At 52.1% G+C, this 14,201-nt stretch overlaps 2 protein-coding genes across 14 annotated transcripts in view; one reads left to right on the top strand and one right to left on the bottom strand.

Annotated features, from left to right (window-relative positions):
• ARPC2 (actin related protein 2/3 complex subunit 2) overlaps positions 1–14,201 on the top strand; it is an 870,481-nt gene that overhangs the window by 489,481 nt on the left and 366,799 nt on the right. The gene's annotated exons all lie outside the window — the stretch shown is intronic.
• Positions 1–14,201, bottom strand: part of TNS1 (tensin 1) — a 206,767-nt gene that overhangs the window by 86,994 nt on the left and 105,572 nt on the right. For all 13 annotated transcript variants that reach the window (XM_050751241.1, XM_050751242.1, XM_050751244.1 and 10 more), the window contains 8 exons: positions 12,436–12,607; positions 9,643–9,693; positions 8,068–8,190; positions 7,609–7,673; positions 5,621–5,704; positions 1,210–1,322; positions 694–754; positions 407–482 (listed from right to left, as the gene is read on the bottom strand). In XM_050751241.1, the coding sequence (XP_050607198.1) occupies positions 407–482; positions 694–754; positions 1,210–1,322; positions 5,621–5,704; positions 7,609–7,673; positions 8,068–8,190; positions 9,643–9,693; positions 12,436–12,607 (745 nt within the window). The remainder of the gene's footprint in view (positions 1–406; positions 483–693; positions 755–1,209; positions 1,323–5,620; positions 5,705–7,608; positions 7,674–8,067; positions 8,191–9,642; positions 9,694–12,435; positions 12,608–14,201) is intronic.

Here is a 14,201-nt window from a genome sequence, read left to right as displayed (position 1 = left end):
GGGGACAAAAATGTCCTCCCAAGAAGTTTCTGCATACAAGTCAGAGTGCAAAAAGTAAGACTTGCATACAAGTCAGAGTGCAAAAAGTAAGATGGATTTAAATGGCAGCAGGAAGGACTAAAGCTAGAATTCACAGAGTCCTTGTCACCAATAAGAAGCCAGGAGGTAACAGCTCACACTGAGTGGTATTTCCCTGGAGATGCTCCAGAACAACAGCTAAGCCCAGGGTGAGAGACACGGACTGTGTGAGACTGGAAGGTCTTCCAAGAGCCCTGAGAGCCTATGGTTCCAAGCCCGGCAGCCCAGGAGGAGTAGCTGTCTTGTCCCGAGAGGCAGGAAGGGAGTAAGAAAAGAAGAGAGAGAAAATAAACAAAGATGGGGCTTGAGACAGAGGAACAGCACTCACCAAGATGTCTCCCTTCAAGAGCAGTCCTGGCTCGATGGTGATGCAGACGCTAGTCTGGCTGTCTCCTGGGATGTTGCTAAGGGAGAGAGGTGGACAGAAACCGAGAAGGCTGCTGGAGGGGAGAGGACTTCCCTGCTGCCCCTATGCCACAGGGTTAGTGGGAAATCTCTCTGACTCTGTCCTTTCAGTCTTCTTGAGAACACTCTCTCCTCTCCCCACCCTTCTGACCTGGTCCTTAGCCCTGGGCCTTGGGCATCCCTGGCCTCTCATGCCCATGTAATACTCACTAGATGCCAGACGTGTACACAGGTTGCATGGCCTGGTAGATGCGGAGAAATGGCCGACATCCTGTAAAAGTGGGGTGGGTGTTAGCTAAGACAGCAGAAACTGGCAGGCGGGAGGGGCAGAGGAGACAGTGAAGGGAGAAAGAGAGAAAGGAAAGAAGGAACAGGGGAAGTCGAGGTAGGAAGGGGAAGGAGGAAAAGAGGAAAGAGAAAAAGAGGAAGCAGAAAGGGGAAGAAATGCCAACTTTTCACTTGTAAAGCAAACTAAATTTATAAAAACATTGCCCATCCAACATCATTGGCCAGCAGGCGCTGCAAATATTAAACCCATTTTGAAAATGAATAGATTGGGGCTTAGAAAAGTTCAGGAAGCAATGCACTTGAGAGTCCAATGGAAGTCTTATGACCCTGTAGCTCTCGTGTTGTCTGTTACTACCCAAGGTTGCCTCTTAGAGGAGAAGATGGAAGATGAAAGGGAAGAGTTGGTAAGGGGGAGGCTGGAGGGCTCAAGGCAGGTACCTCCTTTAGACTCAAAGTTGGGGATGCCGTGCATGATCACGTGGTGCAGAAACAAGGGCTTGTTGTTCATTTTGATGGAGCCGGAGAGCAGGCCGCTGAAGTAATGCACATACCTGCAGTGGTGGAAGAAGCAGCTTCAGGGAGAGAGGTCTGCGCTGGTGCAGCAATCACTGTTCTGTCTTTTCTAAGAACATTGCCCTAGATCGCTTACCTACTCTACCCTCTCCCCAACCAACATGGTCCCCCTCCCCAACCAGGCCTCCCTCCCAGACATTCCTGCCTGCTACTGGGAGCCCCAGGTATGAAGAGTGAGCAGGTATACCAGACCTAGAGCTGGGTCAAGCCAAGCATCCCACTTGGAGTTCGCCACCGCCCTCTGGTGGTCAACATGAATATCTCTTTCCTGCTTCACTCCCAGCCCAAGAATCTCCTGCTGTACCAAAATTTCCACCCCGCATCCCTGACAGGCAACATTTAGCTGCACAAGGCAGGCCCAACCACCAAACAGCTCTGACACCCTCACAGCCCCACACAAAGCTCAAATCAAGCTTGCACTCATACTCACAGCCCCAGCTCTGCCCACAGACCCAGTAGCCACAAGGGACAGTCTAGCAAATAGTGAGCAAGACTTTAACAGATGTAGTTCACTTTCTCTACATCACACTAAAGTGCATGAAGTCCCTCTCTTGGTATCCTTGAGTTTACTTGGTATTCGAGGTAACTAGCTTCTAATAAGTATTACTAACTCTAGGGTCAACATCCCCCAATATTTTTTTGTTTGTTTGTTTTTGAGATGGACTTTCACTCTTGTTGCCCAGGCTAGAGTGCAATGGTGCAATCTCGGCTCACCACCACCTCTGCCTCCCGGGTTCAAGCAATTCTTCTGCCTCAGCCTCCCGAGTAGCTGGGATTACAGGCATGCGCCAACATGCCCAGCTAATTTTGTATTTTTAGTAGAGATGGGGTTTCTCCATGTTGGTCAGGCTGGTCTCGAACTCCCAACCTCAGGTGATCAGCCCGCCTCGACCTCCCAAAGTGCTGGGATTACAGGCATGAGCCACTGCACCTGGCCAACATCCCCCAATTCTTTAACAAAGATCTGTTGGAAGAATGGAAGGACTAACCCATACCTTCTCCTTCTAGACAGAGAGGATAAATAAGGTCCAGGAGGGGTCACTGGACTCCAGAGACACACAGCAAGAAAACACAAAGCTGGGAGTGGATGGGGAGAGCAGGAAAGAAGTCTGGACCCCAACGCATCTGCCCAATAAACTAGAGATCAGTCCTTCTGCGTCCATTAGTCAGCATTTTCCCTTTTCTTATTGGCCAGGGAATGCCAAGCTGAGTCAGTTAGACCAATCAGAATGTATGCCAAGGCTCTGCAGGAGCCAATAGTAGGTCTCTGAGGAGGGTGGAACTAGAGACCACATGACCATGATAAGATCCCCTCCTGTCTCTTGGCTCCTTGGCCCACCTCCAGGCCTGTGCGCCTCTGTCCCTGGGCTTGGGTGGGGCCTCCTCGGACTACTCAAGTAAGATAATCTGATGGGCAGTACCCGCTCCTATTCAGACCCCTGCCCCATTACTCAAGCCGGAAACCTGGAATAGCAGTTCCTATCAGATCTCTGGATCACGCCAACAGGATGTGTCTGTGTTCAGGGGACAATGAGTCCGGGGGCGGGTGACAATGAATGAGAGAGCTACAGGCAAAGCCCCTCCCTCTCTCTTTCCCTGCCTTCCTCTCCTCCATCTGCTCCATTCCCTGCAAGTGACACTGACAAGAAGGCAGGAGGGTGGCAACAAATGCATAGTAAACCCACAGTTGCACTTCCACATCTGGGCTCAGAGAGGTGACCCACCCACAAACAGAGGCAGTGTCAGATAGGAGCCAGGCAGACACGCCCCAACGGCACGCTGTGCAAGCGCATTTTGAACACCAGGTGATACGGTTTGGCCGCATCCTCACCCAAATATCATCTTGTCGTAGTTCCCGTAGTTCCCTCATGTTGTGGGAGGGACCCAGTGAGAGATAATTGAATCATGGGAGTGGTTTCCCCCATACTGTTCTCAGGGTAGTGAATAATTCTCACAAGATCTGATGGTTTTATAAGGGGAAACCCCTTTCCCTTGGCTCGCTCTCTTCTCTTGTCTGCCACCATGTGAGATTTGCCTTTCACCTTCCGCCATGATTGTGAGACCTCCCCAGCCACGTAGAACTGTGAGTTCATTAAACCTCTTTCTTTTGTAATTTGCCCAGTTTTGGATGTCTTTATCAGCAGCGTGAAAATGGACTAATACACCAGGGAATCCCTAAATAATCCTATTCCTGAGAGGTGACACTGATCCCTGGTCTTCAGACCTTCACTGCTCAGACTCAGAGATGTGATTCTCTGCCCATTCTCTCCAAGTCACACTGTGCCATTGGAACAGCATGCTCCTCTCTTAGTATCCTTATCCTTCAAGGTCAAAGGTCAAACTGTGATTATGGTCAGCAGACACACATGGCAAGCCAGAGACTGAGAAGGCAGTATTTGACCAATCGTTCTTCTTCCCTGAGAAGACTCTCATTGATCCACAGCTGCTGTGTCTGGGGGCCTAGCCAGAATTTTCTGCACATAAAGACATCCCATTTCTGGTTGCTGACTCTGAGGCTGGCTATCAACTGTTTTGTGCCCACTATAAGGTGCTGAGTTGCCTGAGGACTCACTCACTTCTTGGGCTTCCAATTACATTGGTGGGAATAGCCCCCAGCTGGGACAGCAAAGTTCTAGCCAGCCAAGCAAGGCAGGGTGATGGGGCATGTGTTGAGACCCAGCATGGTGAGGCTAAAGAGCTCCAGGACTCACAGCTCTAGGCCCTTGTTGGCCCAGTCAATGTGCACAGGGACTAAAAAGGCAAATGGGATGCTTTGGCCTCCAGGCCCTTCTAGTCAGTGCTATTCCTCTGTCTGGATCCTTTACCCTGGGCACATTCACTTGGAGGCTTCCTTCTCCCTACCCAGATCTCATGTTACACGTCACCTTCTCGGAAGGCCCTTCCATGTGAATCAGCCCTCTTGCCGGCCCCATCACTCTCTAGCCATCATAGTTTGCTTTTTCTTTGCAGCTCTCATGACTATGTGAATTGTTTCCTTATATGTGTATCATCCACTAGAAGCTGAGCTCCCTAAGCCCTTGCCTGGCAGATTCCGCACCATGTCACCTGTGTGCAGAACGGTGCTGACATCACAGCACACAGCAGGTGGCAGGCCCACAACTCCCAGCAGCAAACGGAACTGGGCCTGTGTCCCACTGTCCAGGTCTCCAGCTTGGGCTTGGGTTTCCCACCACCCTGGCTGCAGCCTCCCCCAAAGACCACCTGCCCCTGATGCTGCCTGTGCCTTCCTGTGGACGAGATGTCATTGAGCAACACGTCACCCACGGAGCAGGATCCCTCAGGACAGTGGGACACACAACCGGGGGCCACTGCCCTGGCCCAGGCATTACTAGGCTTTCATGTACTTTCCAGTTCTGCCACTACTCGCTATAGACCCTGGCCATGTCCCCTCCCTCGGCTCAGCTTCTAATCTGCAAAATGGGATGCCTAGGTCGTCACATGACAGCTCACCATGATTCCAGTTTTTAGGCTCAAATTCACTCCCTCTAAGAGGTATTCCCCAACCATCCCCCTTAAAAGAGCCCCGTTCCCCTCCTTTCAGTTCTCGTGTCTGCAGTGCCCTCTTTCCTTCCTAGCCTCGTTGCTGTCTGACATTGTTTTGTTTGTACGGTTATTTGTTTCATGTCCATCTCTCTCATTGGGTATCAGTTCACCAAGGGAAAGGACTTTTTCCTATTCGCCTGGATATCTCAGTGCTTGGAGCCATAGTAGATGATTTAAAGTTTGCTGAATGAATAAATCCATCCCTGCCCTGTTTCCTGCCTGGGCTATTGTGAGACTCCAATGAGACCATACGGTTGAAAGCTCTCAGTAAAACTGTCTAAACTCTCCCAACAGAAGGTGACCCTTATCATGAGTCTCTGACCTCCCACAGCAGGGGGCAGTGACGCAGTCTCCTGTAGACTCATCCAAGCACTGAAGCAATCCTGCCTCCAGGGCCAAGAACAGCACACGCCTTCCTATGCCAGCGCCTTTTTATCCCCAGACTCCTGCTTGCCCACGAAGGTTGCACTGCTCTCTAGCACAGGCCTCAGAGTCAAGTGCTGTGCCAACCTGCGGGCACACACCACAGGCTGGCTCCCGGGCTCTTCTGTGTGCCTGAGCTCATACCACTGCAGGCTGGCATCTGAAAACATGTGCCTGGTACACCCTCACCTAGGCACAGCTATCCCATCCCTGTGAGTACACAAGTCTTGTCTCCACATACAGTGAGTGCACACATACATGCATGGGGCTGAGAGCCCCAGAGACCCACCTTCTTTGGGATGGCTGGCCAATGGGCACAATCTTATCCTCATAGAACCGCTTCATTGCAAACCGGTCCAGAGCCTGGTCCGCACTGCAGGGAGAGACAGGTGGTCAAAAGAGGCAACTCCTGCATCCAAGAGCCCCTTGTTTTCCCCACCCCTGCTCCCTCAGACCTGCAGAGCCCTCTGGCCAGCCCTTGTCCTGGAGGGAAGACAAGCCTCTTCCCCCTGCCATCCTGTGCTGAGAAGCTTTCTGGAAAAGAGTGCTTCAGCATCTCTCCAACTGTGTGGGGTAGCACTCAGCCCAGGCTTTAAAGCTCAGCAGCCTGGGAGCCCAGCTCAGGTCTACACTTATGAGCCCCATGCCCTGGTACAAGTTCGTGAATCTCTCTGAACTTCGCTCTCCTCACCCATCAAATGAGGGTGATAATTGCCCCTTCCTCAAAGGTGACTATGGAGATGAAGCGAGGGAACATCCATAAAGAGCTTGACACACAATAGGGGTACAGGAGTACAGTAGGGGTGTGGCCTCATCTTTGCTCATCATTAAGCAAAGATGAGACTGGCTTGGGTTGCTCAAAGTCCTAACGCTACAGCCTCCTGGCAGGCCCTCCACAGAAGATTCTACCCGTCCTCACAGAGCGCTCAGAGAAATCACTTTGAAATGAAAAGATCACGAAGCTCCAGTGACTTCCCATCACTCTTAGAGCAAACTCCAAAGTCCTCAGTGAGGCCACGAGGCCCCATGGCTCTGCCACCTCCTAGCTTACCCTCCTCTTCCTCTTCCCTCACTTGCTCAGCTTCAAACACCCCAGCCCCTCACATTCCCGTCCTTCCTCTTCTTTCAGTGTGCAAGGCTCATCCCGCAGGCCTGATACGGCTCAGCCCTTCCCATCCTGGTCACTCAGGTCTCTGCTTCAGTGTCGCCTCATCAAGAGGCCTCTTCTGACCATGTACCCGCTTCTCCACTGCCCTTCTCGAGTCCCTTTACTCTTTAATGATAATTAGCACCTGCTATTACTAATGTATTTGTTTGCGTGTTTAATGCCCATGAAGGCAGTGACCTGGCTTTGCCCTCTGCTGCATTCTCAGCACCTAGAACAGAGCCTGGCACATTGGCTGTCCAATATTTATTTATTTTTTTTCTTTTTTAGACAGAGTCTCCTTCTGTCACCCAGGTTGGAGTGCAGTGGTGCCATCTCGGCTCACTGCAACCTCCGCCTCCCAGATTCAAGGGATTCTCCTGCCTCAGCCTCCTGAGTAGCTGGGATTACAGGCACCTGCCCCATCATACCCAGCTAATTTTTGTATTTTAGTAGAGACAGAGTTTCACCATGTTGGCCAGGCTGGTCTCGAACTTCTGACCTCAAGTAATCCACCTGCCTTGACCTCCCCAAGTGCTGGCATTACAGGTGTGAGCCACTGCACCTAGCCATATTCCTTGTTGAATGGATAACAAAATGAATGGGTGAATCCCTCTGCCTCCCTGAAGAGTGGGATAGGAAAGGGAGTCACTGACTGGATGTTCTTTATTCTTGTTCCAAACACCTAGGTAGGAAGAGGGCCCCCTGTTGTCCAGAGGCAGAGGAATGCATGAGACAACTTCTATATTCTATATTCTATATTGTTCTGCCAGACCCAGATCTGATCCAACATTTCTTTCTGACTCCCTTCCTGCTGGCCCAGGGAAAAAGAAGGTGGTTTGGTAAGGAAATGGGGCTCCGAAGAGCTGGCCGTATGGGGTGCTCAGGGCAAGGCCTGCCTCCCAAGCCTGCCCCACCAGAGCCCCCAAAAGAGAACTGGACTCTCTTCCCTCCCACCCTCTGTCCACAGGCTCCTGCCTCAGAGCTGGGGGCCCCTGAACCCGTCCTCATCGCTTTGCATTCCCTCTGTGCTTATCCCGTCACTCCAGGGAACAGAGAGGCTGTGGGTGGATGAGAAGAAGGGGTCACACTGTCAATGTTCCAGAGGATGGGCGGCTCCAGGCCCCTCTTACCTGGCAGAAATGTTGCTGTAGTGCATGTAAGCCGCGATGACAACTCCTATCCTGCCTCGGTTTCCCTGAAAGAACCCCCAAACACAAAAGCATTTATTTCTAAGGCCAGCCCTGCTGCCCCAGAGCTTATCTAGAAGCCTTGGTGGAAAGGAATTAGGGCTGGAGAGAGGGGTGTGGATTTAAGGGAGAACATAAGGAGGAAGGAGGCCTCAGGGGAGGGAAGCAGGTGGGGACTAAGTCTCAGAAAAAACACATCTGATCATTCACTGCCGTGGACATAAGCTGATGTCACCTGCACTTCTTAGAGGTGCCCCCCAAGACAGAATCTATTATCCCCTAGAAAGAAAAATACACACAGACTTATATGCTCACAAAATCCAAGGATATAGGCAGGTACACACGATCATCCAAGGACACATTCAGGCACTCACACACACACACCCATGCCACAGCTCTGACCTTGTTGTGTAGAACAACGACATTGTGGGGGTCTGCGTTGAGCCATGTGTCCATGGCCTTACAGATGCTGCAGATCTTCTCCAGGGCTGGGGTGTGGAGGTCGGGCCAGCCAAATTCCAGTACCTACGGCCCAAGCCATGAGTGAGAAGAGGGCAGAAGCCCTGCAGAGTCAACCAAGCCAGCGGGAGCCGCCCACGCCACGTGCTAGTACCTGGGCGGCGGCCCGCAGCTGCTGGTTCCTGCCAGGACTTGGTGTCTCCCTGCCCACTGGTCAGCAAGGAGGCAGGGGTGTGAAGAGTAAAGGCCATGCATGACCCAGTACTGGGGACCCTGGATCCAGGTCTTGGCCCTGGCAGTGACTCACTGTGGGGCCTTAGGCCTCATGTCCTCTTCCAGTCTCAATTTCCCCATATGTGTGTTTAAAAAAAAAGAAAGGCTTAGAGCTGATGACCCCAAGGTCCCTACCATAGAACTGACTTCCAACGTGCTGAGGGGCCCCAAGCACTGCCCTCAAGCTCTTCTCCCATGGACAGCTCTGAGGTCTGGCTCAGGCTGAGAGAGGAAAAAGCAAAGGGCTGTCTGATGTTCATGACTCTTTTCTAAGCCCTGGACACACAAACCATCCACTTTCCAGGCCAGTCAAGAGCAGCCTCAAGGACACAAAGGGCAGACCTGAAGAGCAGGCTTCGGGCCTCTCAAAACCTTTCTAGACTCACCAACTTTAAAGTAAAAGAGAACTCTGCAAGGACCCGTAGAGCATACCTAATCCAGCCAGGCCACTTTCAGAGGGGCGCATTGAGGCCCAGAGAAGTCCGTCACCCCCCCAGGGTCACACAGCAGCATGTACCAAACTCTCAGAGTTAGGAGCAGATGCCCATGACAAAGCCCGCACACAGCCCCCCGAGCAAACAGAGTAAAAAGCAGCAGCAGGGCCAGCCTCGCTGGCTCACGCCTATAATCCCAGTACTTTGGGAGGCCAAGGTGGGCAGATCACTTGAGGCCAGGAGTTTGAGACCAGCCTGACCAACATGGCGAAACCTCGTCTCTACTAAAAATACAAAAATTAGCCAGGCGTGGTGGTGGGCACCTGTAGTCCCAGCTACTCGGGAGGCTGAGACAGGAGAATCGCTTAAACCCAGGAGGCAGAGGTTGCAGTAAGCTGAGATCATGCCACTGCTCTCCAGCCTGGGCGACAGAGGGAGACTCCGTCTCAAAAAAACAAAAAAACAAAAAACAAAAAATGGCAGCTGGAAGGTCAAAAGCAGCAACTCCCAACTACTTTAAATCCAAAAACTAAACATCTCACAATTCCAGCCTCACCCAAGAGATTCTGTGTACTCCCCAGCAGGCAGACCTGGGTGGAAAGTCACTGCCCCAAGCTTTGCTTTCTGTAATTTACATTATGGAAAGGATAAATAGATCATTTTCCATTTTCCAGATAGAAGATGGCACTCTGACTTTGAATAGGCTTTTCAAACTGTCACAGCATTTTCCCCAAGATTATTATGTGGGAACCGCGGACAGGGAGTCCATCTGTTCTTCTCCTCCCCCACCCCAAAACAGCCACTGGCTCACCTTGGCATGGAGCTTCGTGATGTCAGGTCTCCGCTCAGAGAGGTTGAACAGCTAGAAGGAGAAAAAGGAGGAGAGCATGAGGAGGTGAGAGTCAGGAGTGCAGTAAGGGGAGAGAGAACCATGGGCTGCTGGTCCCAGAAAGGATGGTGGCATCATCACCAACTTCCTCTGAAGAGCCCACGACAGCACCCAGCAGGGCATCGATGTCCTTCCACAGCCAGGGGCCTGGCCATGAAACAGCCATGAGCTCCCTGGACCTCCTGTACCTGCTCTCACTCTCTCTCCCCTGATAGGAATTCTATCCATACATGAACATGCAGGTGAGTCCCAGCAGACACACCATCACCAAGAGGAACTAAACTGTAGGTCCTCAGGATGAAGAGGGAGAGAGAGAGAGAGATGAGGACACTGAGCCACCCCACTCCATGAGCGGATATCCTGAATGGAAGACGAGACAGGGATGGAACTTGTCTCCAGTCCCGCTTGCCTCTCGTCACACTGAACGGGAATCCAGTGGTGTGAGATGATAAGTAGTTGGCAATCTCTGGTTTCCACTTCATACATAGACCTTAGAACCTCATCCCATGAGGCTGCAACTTCTCTGTCACCAGACATCCTCCATCAGAGGGGCAAACCATCCTGGGTGGTCCCAATCAGACCCTTGACATACCTCTCCCAGCACATGCTTTTCAATGCGTGACCACTGGGGTCCCATTCCTGACCACTGGAATCCCACGGAATTCCCCAGTCTCCGGAATTCCTGCCTCTACCTCCGAGGGGGGCATGCAGAACTTCCCACCTCCACCCCACTGCCCGGGAAACTCAAAGGCCACTGTGTCGTCTCCTGGGGAGAAAAGGGGACAGCCCAGTCTGGAATAGGCAGGATAGAGAGAGGGGTGGCAGGGCACCAAGTCCCCTAGAACCCTGGACTCCTAAAATCGGAAATAGGTGGATTTTCATCCACTCTTGCATTCTGTAAAGGAATACACTTTATTATGTTACAATAGCCATCACTCAATGAATGTCTGCCACCTGCCAGCCTGTGTTAAGGACTTTACATGTAACAGCTGGCTTAATTCTCTCACCAACCGTAAGAGGTAGATCTTAGACCCACTTTACAGATGCAGAAGCTAGGGCTTAGTGAAGCTAAACAGCCAAGATCTTGTAGTTAGTAAAAGGAGAGCCAGAATTTGAACCCAGAGCTTTCTGATGTTTAAAGCCAGGCTCTTAACAATGCCCCAATGCAGCTAACAGATGGGTCTCTACAGTGGTTGAATAGTATCCTCAAAATGTCATGTCCGCCCAGAACTTCAGAATGCAACCTTGTTTGGAAACAGTGCCTTTGCCAATGTAAGTAGTTAAGGATCTCAATATGAGATCAACCTGGATCTAGGGTGGACCCTAAGTCCAATAATTGATGTCCTTATAGGAAGAGAAGGCACACAGACACACTGAAGAAGGCCACATGGAGATGGAGGCAGAGGTTGGGGTGATGCGCTACAAACCAAGGAATCCCACCAAAAGCTAGGAAAAGGCAAGAAGGGATTCTGCCCATAGGATTCAGAGGGAGTATGGCCCCCTCAACACCTTGATTTCAGATTTCCAGCCTTCAGAACTGTCAGAGAATAACTTTCTGTTATTTTGAGCCACCAAATTTGAGGTAGAGTCATCACTTGGTGTCTATGGGGGATTTGGATCTAGGACCCCTCCACCCCGCCGTGGACAGTAGATATCAAAATCCATGGATGCTCAGGTCTCTTACATAAAATATGTACTATTTGCATACAACTTGCATATAAAAAATGTACTATTTGCATATAACTTATGCATATACTTCCGTAGCCTTTAAATCATCTCTAGGTTACTTGTAATACCTAATACAATATAAACGCTCTGCAAATAGTTGTTCTGCTGTATTGTTTTTATTTGTATTGTTTTTTATTGTTATTTACTGTTGGGTTTTTTCTGAGTATTTTCAACTCATGGTGGATTGAATCCACAGAGGTGAAACTCGTGGATAGAAAGGACCGCCTCATTTGTTACAGCAGCCCTGGGAAACTAATGTGGCCTCCTACATCCCACCTCAAACACCCTGGGGGCAGCCACCTGAGGTTGTATAGATCAGATCTGTGGGTCCAGTCCACAGGCACCTCCCTGTAAAATGGACCCGAGCCCTCCTCTGGGGCCAAGGACGGATCGGCCTTTCTGTGTTAGTGGAGACCACTGCCAGTACCTCTCTCCCATGTGCTAAGGTGACTCCTCTGGGCCAGGCCAAGCCAGGTGCCAGCAACCCAGGGTCCCTTAAGACACATGTTGCCAAGACTCTGCCCTCAGACTTCTCAGAGGCACCGACCCTGTGCCAGCTCTGCCACTTCCTGACCCTGCAACCTTAGGCAAATAACCCCACCTCTCTGTGCTCCAGCAAGTGCCTGCTTGCTAGGGCTGCTGCAAAGGTTAAGTGCGTGGAAAGCAGTTGGAACAGGGCCTGGCTAGTAGCAAGCGCTCGATAACCTGAACTCTTATTGTTACTCTCTTCTCCTGGCCAGCACACACATGCACACACAGAGTTCCAGATGCCACATTCCAGCTGCAGCACACTGCTTAGAGCAGAGCTGGGCTGGAGAGTGATGGAAGACTCAGGCAAGAGAGCTGCCCGAGGAGAAGGGCAGATAAACAAAAAGAAGAGGGTGGGCTGGCACAGGGGCTGGTGGCAGGGATACCAGCCATGAAGAGGTGGCTAGCAGATGGAAGCATAGAGGGCACAGGACGATGGGCACAAGGCCCCATCCTCACCAGGTAGTTGCCTCCATGTTTGGACTTGAGCATCTGGGCCACCTCACGGAGGTTGCTCCGGAAGTTCTCCTCATTGGCTGTGCTGGGGAAGGAGACAGCGATGATCCTCTCTGTGACGTACACCAGGTCCAGCTCACAGCTGTCCTCCATGGTCCGGCTCACACTCATGTTTCTAGGGAGACAGCAGGCAGCAGAGGGTCCAGATCAGAATCCAGCCCACAGGGAAGGCCCCAGACAGCTGCACCCCATACACATCCTGTGTGACCCCCAATTGCAGTCCAGGGTGCTTGGCTGCTCTTCAACCCAAGGCCAAGGCCAGAGGCTTCCTCTGGCAAGGCCAGTGTGGCCAGCTTGGGAGTGCCGGTGAGAACAAGCTGGGTAGGGCTGGCAAGGACCTCAGGCCATTTCAGAACCAAACTGATAACACCAATTCTTGGTTCCCATCAGTCCACTGCCTTCAACCTGTGACTCCAGAGCTCAGAGCCAGAGCCAGACTGGCCCAGGAACCCGGAGCTCTGGCTCCCGACACTGTGACTGCCTAGCCAGGCAGAAATCTCCCGAAAGGCCCCAGACTGCTCTGGAACAGGAAAGAGAGCCTGCGCTGAACGCTCTCCAGCCCTGGAACGGAGCCTTCCACTGCCCGCCCCTCGCTCTCTCGAGCTGTGGAGTGAGCGGGAGACCTCTCAGGGGAGAGGGCAGCTCAGGTGACATGTTCACCTGGGTTCCAGGTAAGCCAGACCACAGCACACATTCCAGCCCTCCCGGAGGCAGGCTGACTCCTGCCCTTTGTTCCTTGGCCTTCTCCCCACCTCTGGCAGCTCCCACCGCCTGCCAGAGCTGCTTCTTGGCAGCAGCCTCCCTGATTTCTAAGGGCCCAGGAAACAAGAGGGCATGGAGCCCTTGCTGCTGCAGTGGTGGGTAGCTGCCAGCACCATGCATTTCCCGGAGAGGTGGGGAGGTCCCTGGGCTGGCCATCCTCTCCACTGGGCACCGGGTGAGGAAGGGAGGGGCTCACATCTTTACATCTCTCACAACTTTTCTTCCAGAGGAAGGGTCCAGGATGCCCGCTGGGGAAGCCCACCTCTTGCTTCTAGAAGCACCTCCCCCATCCTCCAGCTTTTTACCCCATCATCAACCTCCTAGTGTCTCGCGTCCCCTTCTATCAAATGCAGGCAGCACTCACATTTCGTTCTGCTAACCTTTCACCACAGCGGGATAAAGTGGAGAGTAAAGGCCAGTGAAAGGAATACCGCCGGGATATTTAAAAGTTACGAGGGCTTTCTGGCACTAGACAGAACAAGGCCCCGGATGCTGAGAAGCCGTGAAGAATCCAGACCTCCACCAGGGTTCAATCCCAGCCCAGGTGGGGCGTGGAGGTGGGGCAGCCAACGATGAGGCATGGCAGGTCCTCTCTGGTGGGATGACAGGGCCCCAAGTGGGATTGGGGACCAGCACCCGGGGGTAAGGAGCCCGGTTTGAGTTTGACTCTGAGTCCCGGCCACTTCTTGTCCCTATGGAAAGCTTCTCATTGCAGCTGTGGGGGTGGTGAAGTTTCTATCTCAAGCCAACTGCCTACCCAAGGACAGTTCTTGTAGGTGGTGACCAGTTTGGGACAAGAAGCCACATGCACACATACCTGCAAGCAAGTGGGTGTGAGGGCGGGGAGCCTCAGCTAACTTGCAGCATCCCCTCCTCCCCACTCTCCAAAACCCCTCTCTGTCCTGGCTCCAAGGAAGAAACTAGAATGTCAGAAAAACTCGCAAGCC

This window comes from Macaca thibetana, chromosome 12 (genome assembly GCF_024542745.1).
Source record: "Macaca thibetana thibetana isolate TM-01 chromosome 12, ASM2454274v1, whole genome shotgun sequence".
Lineage (NCBI taxonomy): Eukaryota > Metazoa > Chordata > Mammalia > Primates > Cercopithecidae > Macaca > Macaca thibetana.
This window is presented reverse-complemented; position numbering and strand designations above follow the sequence as displayed.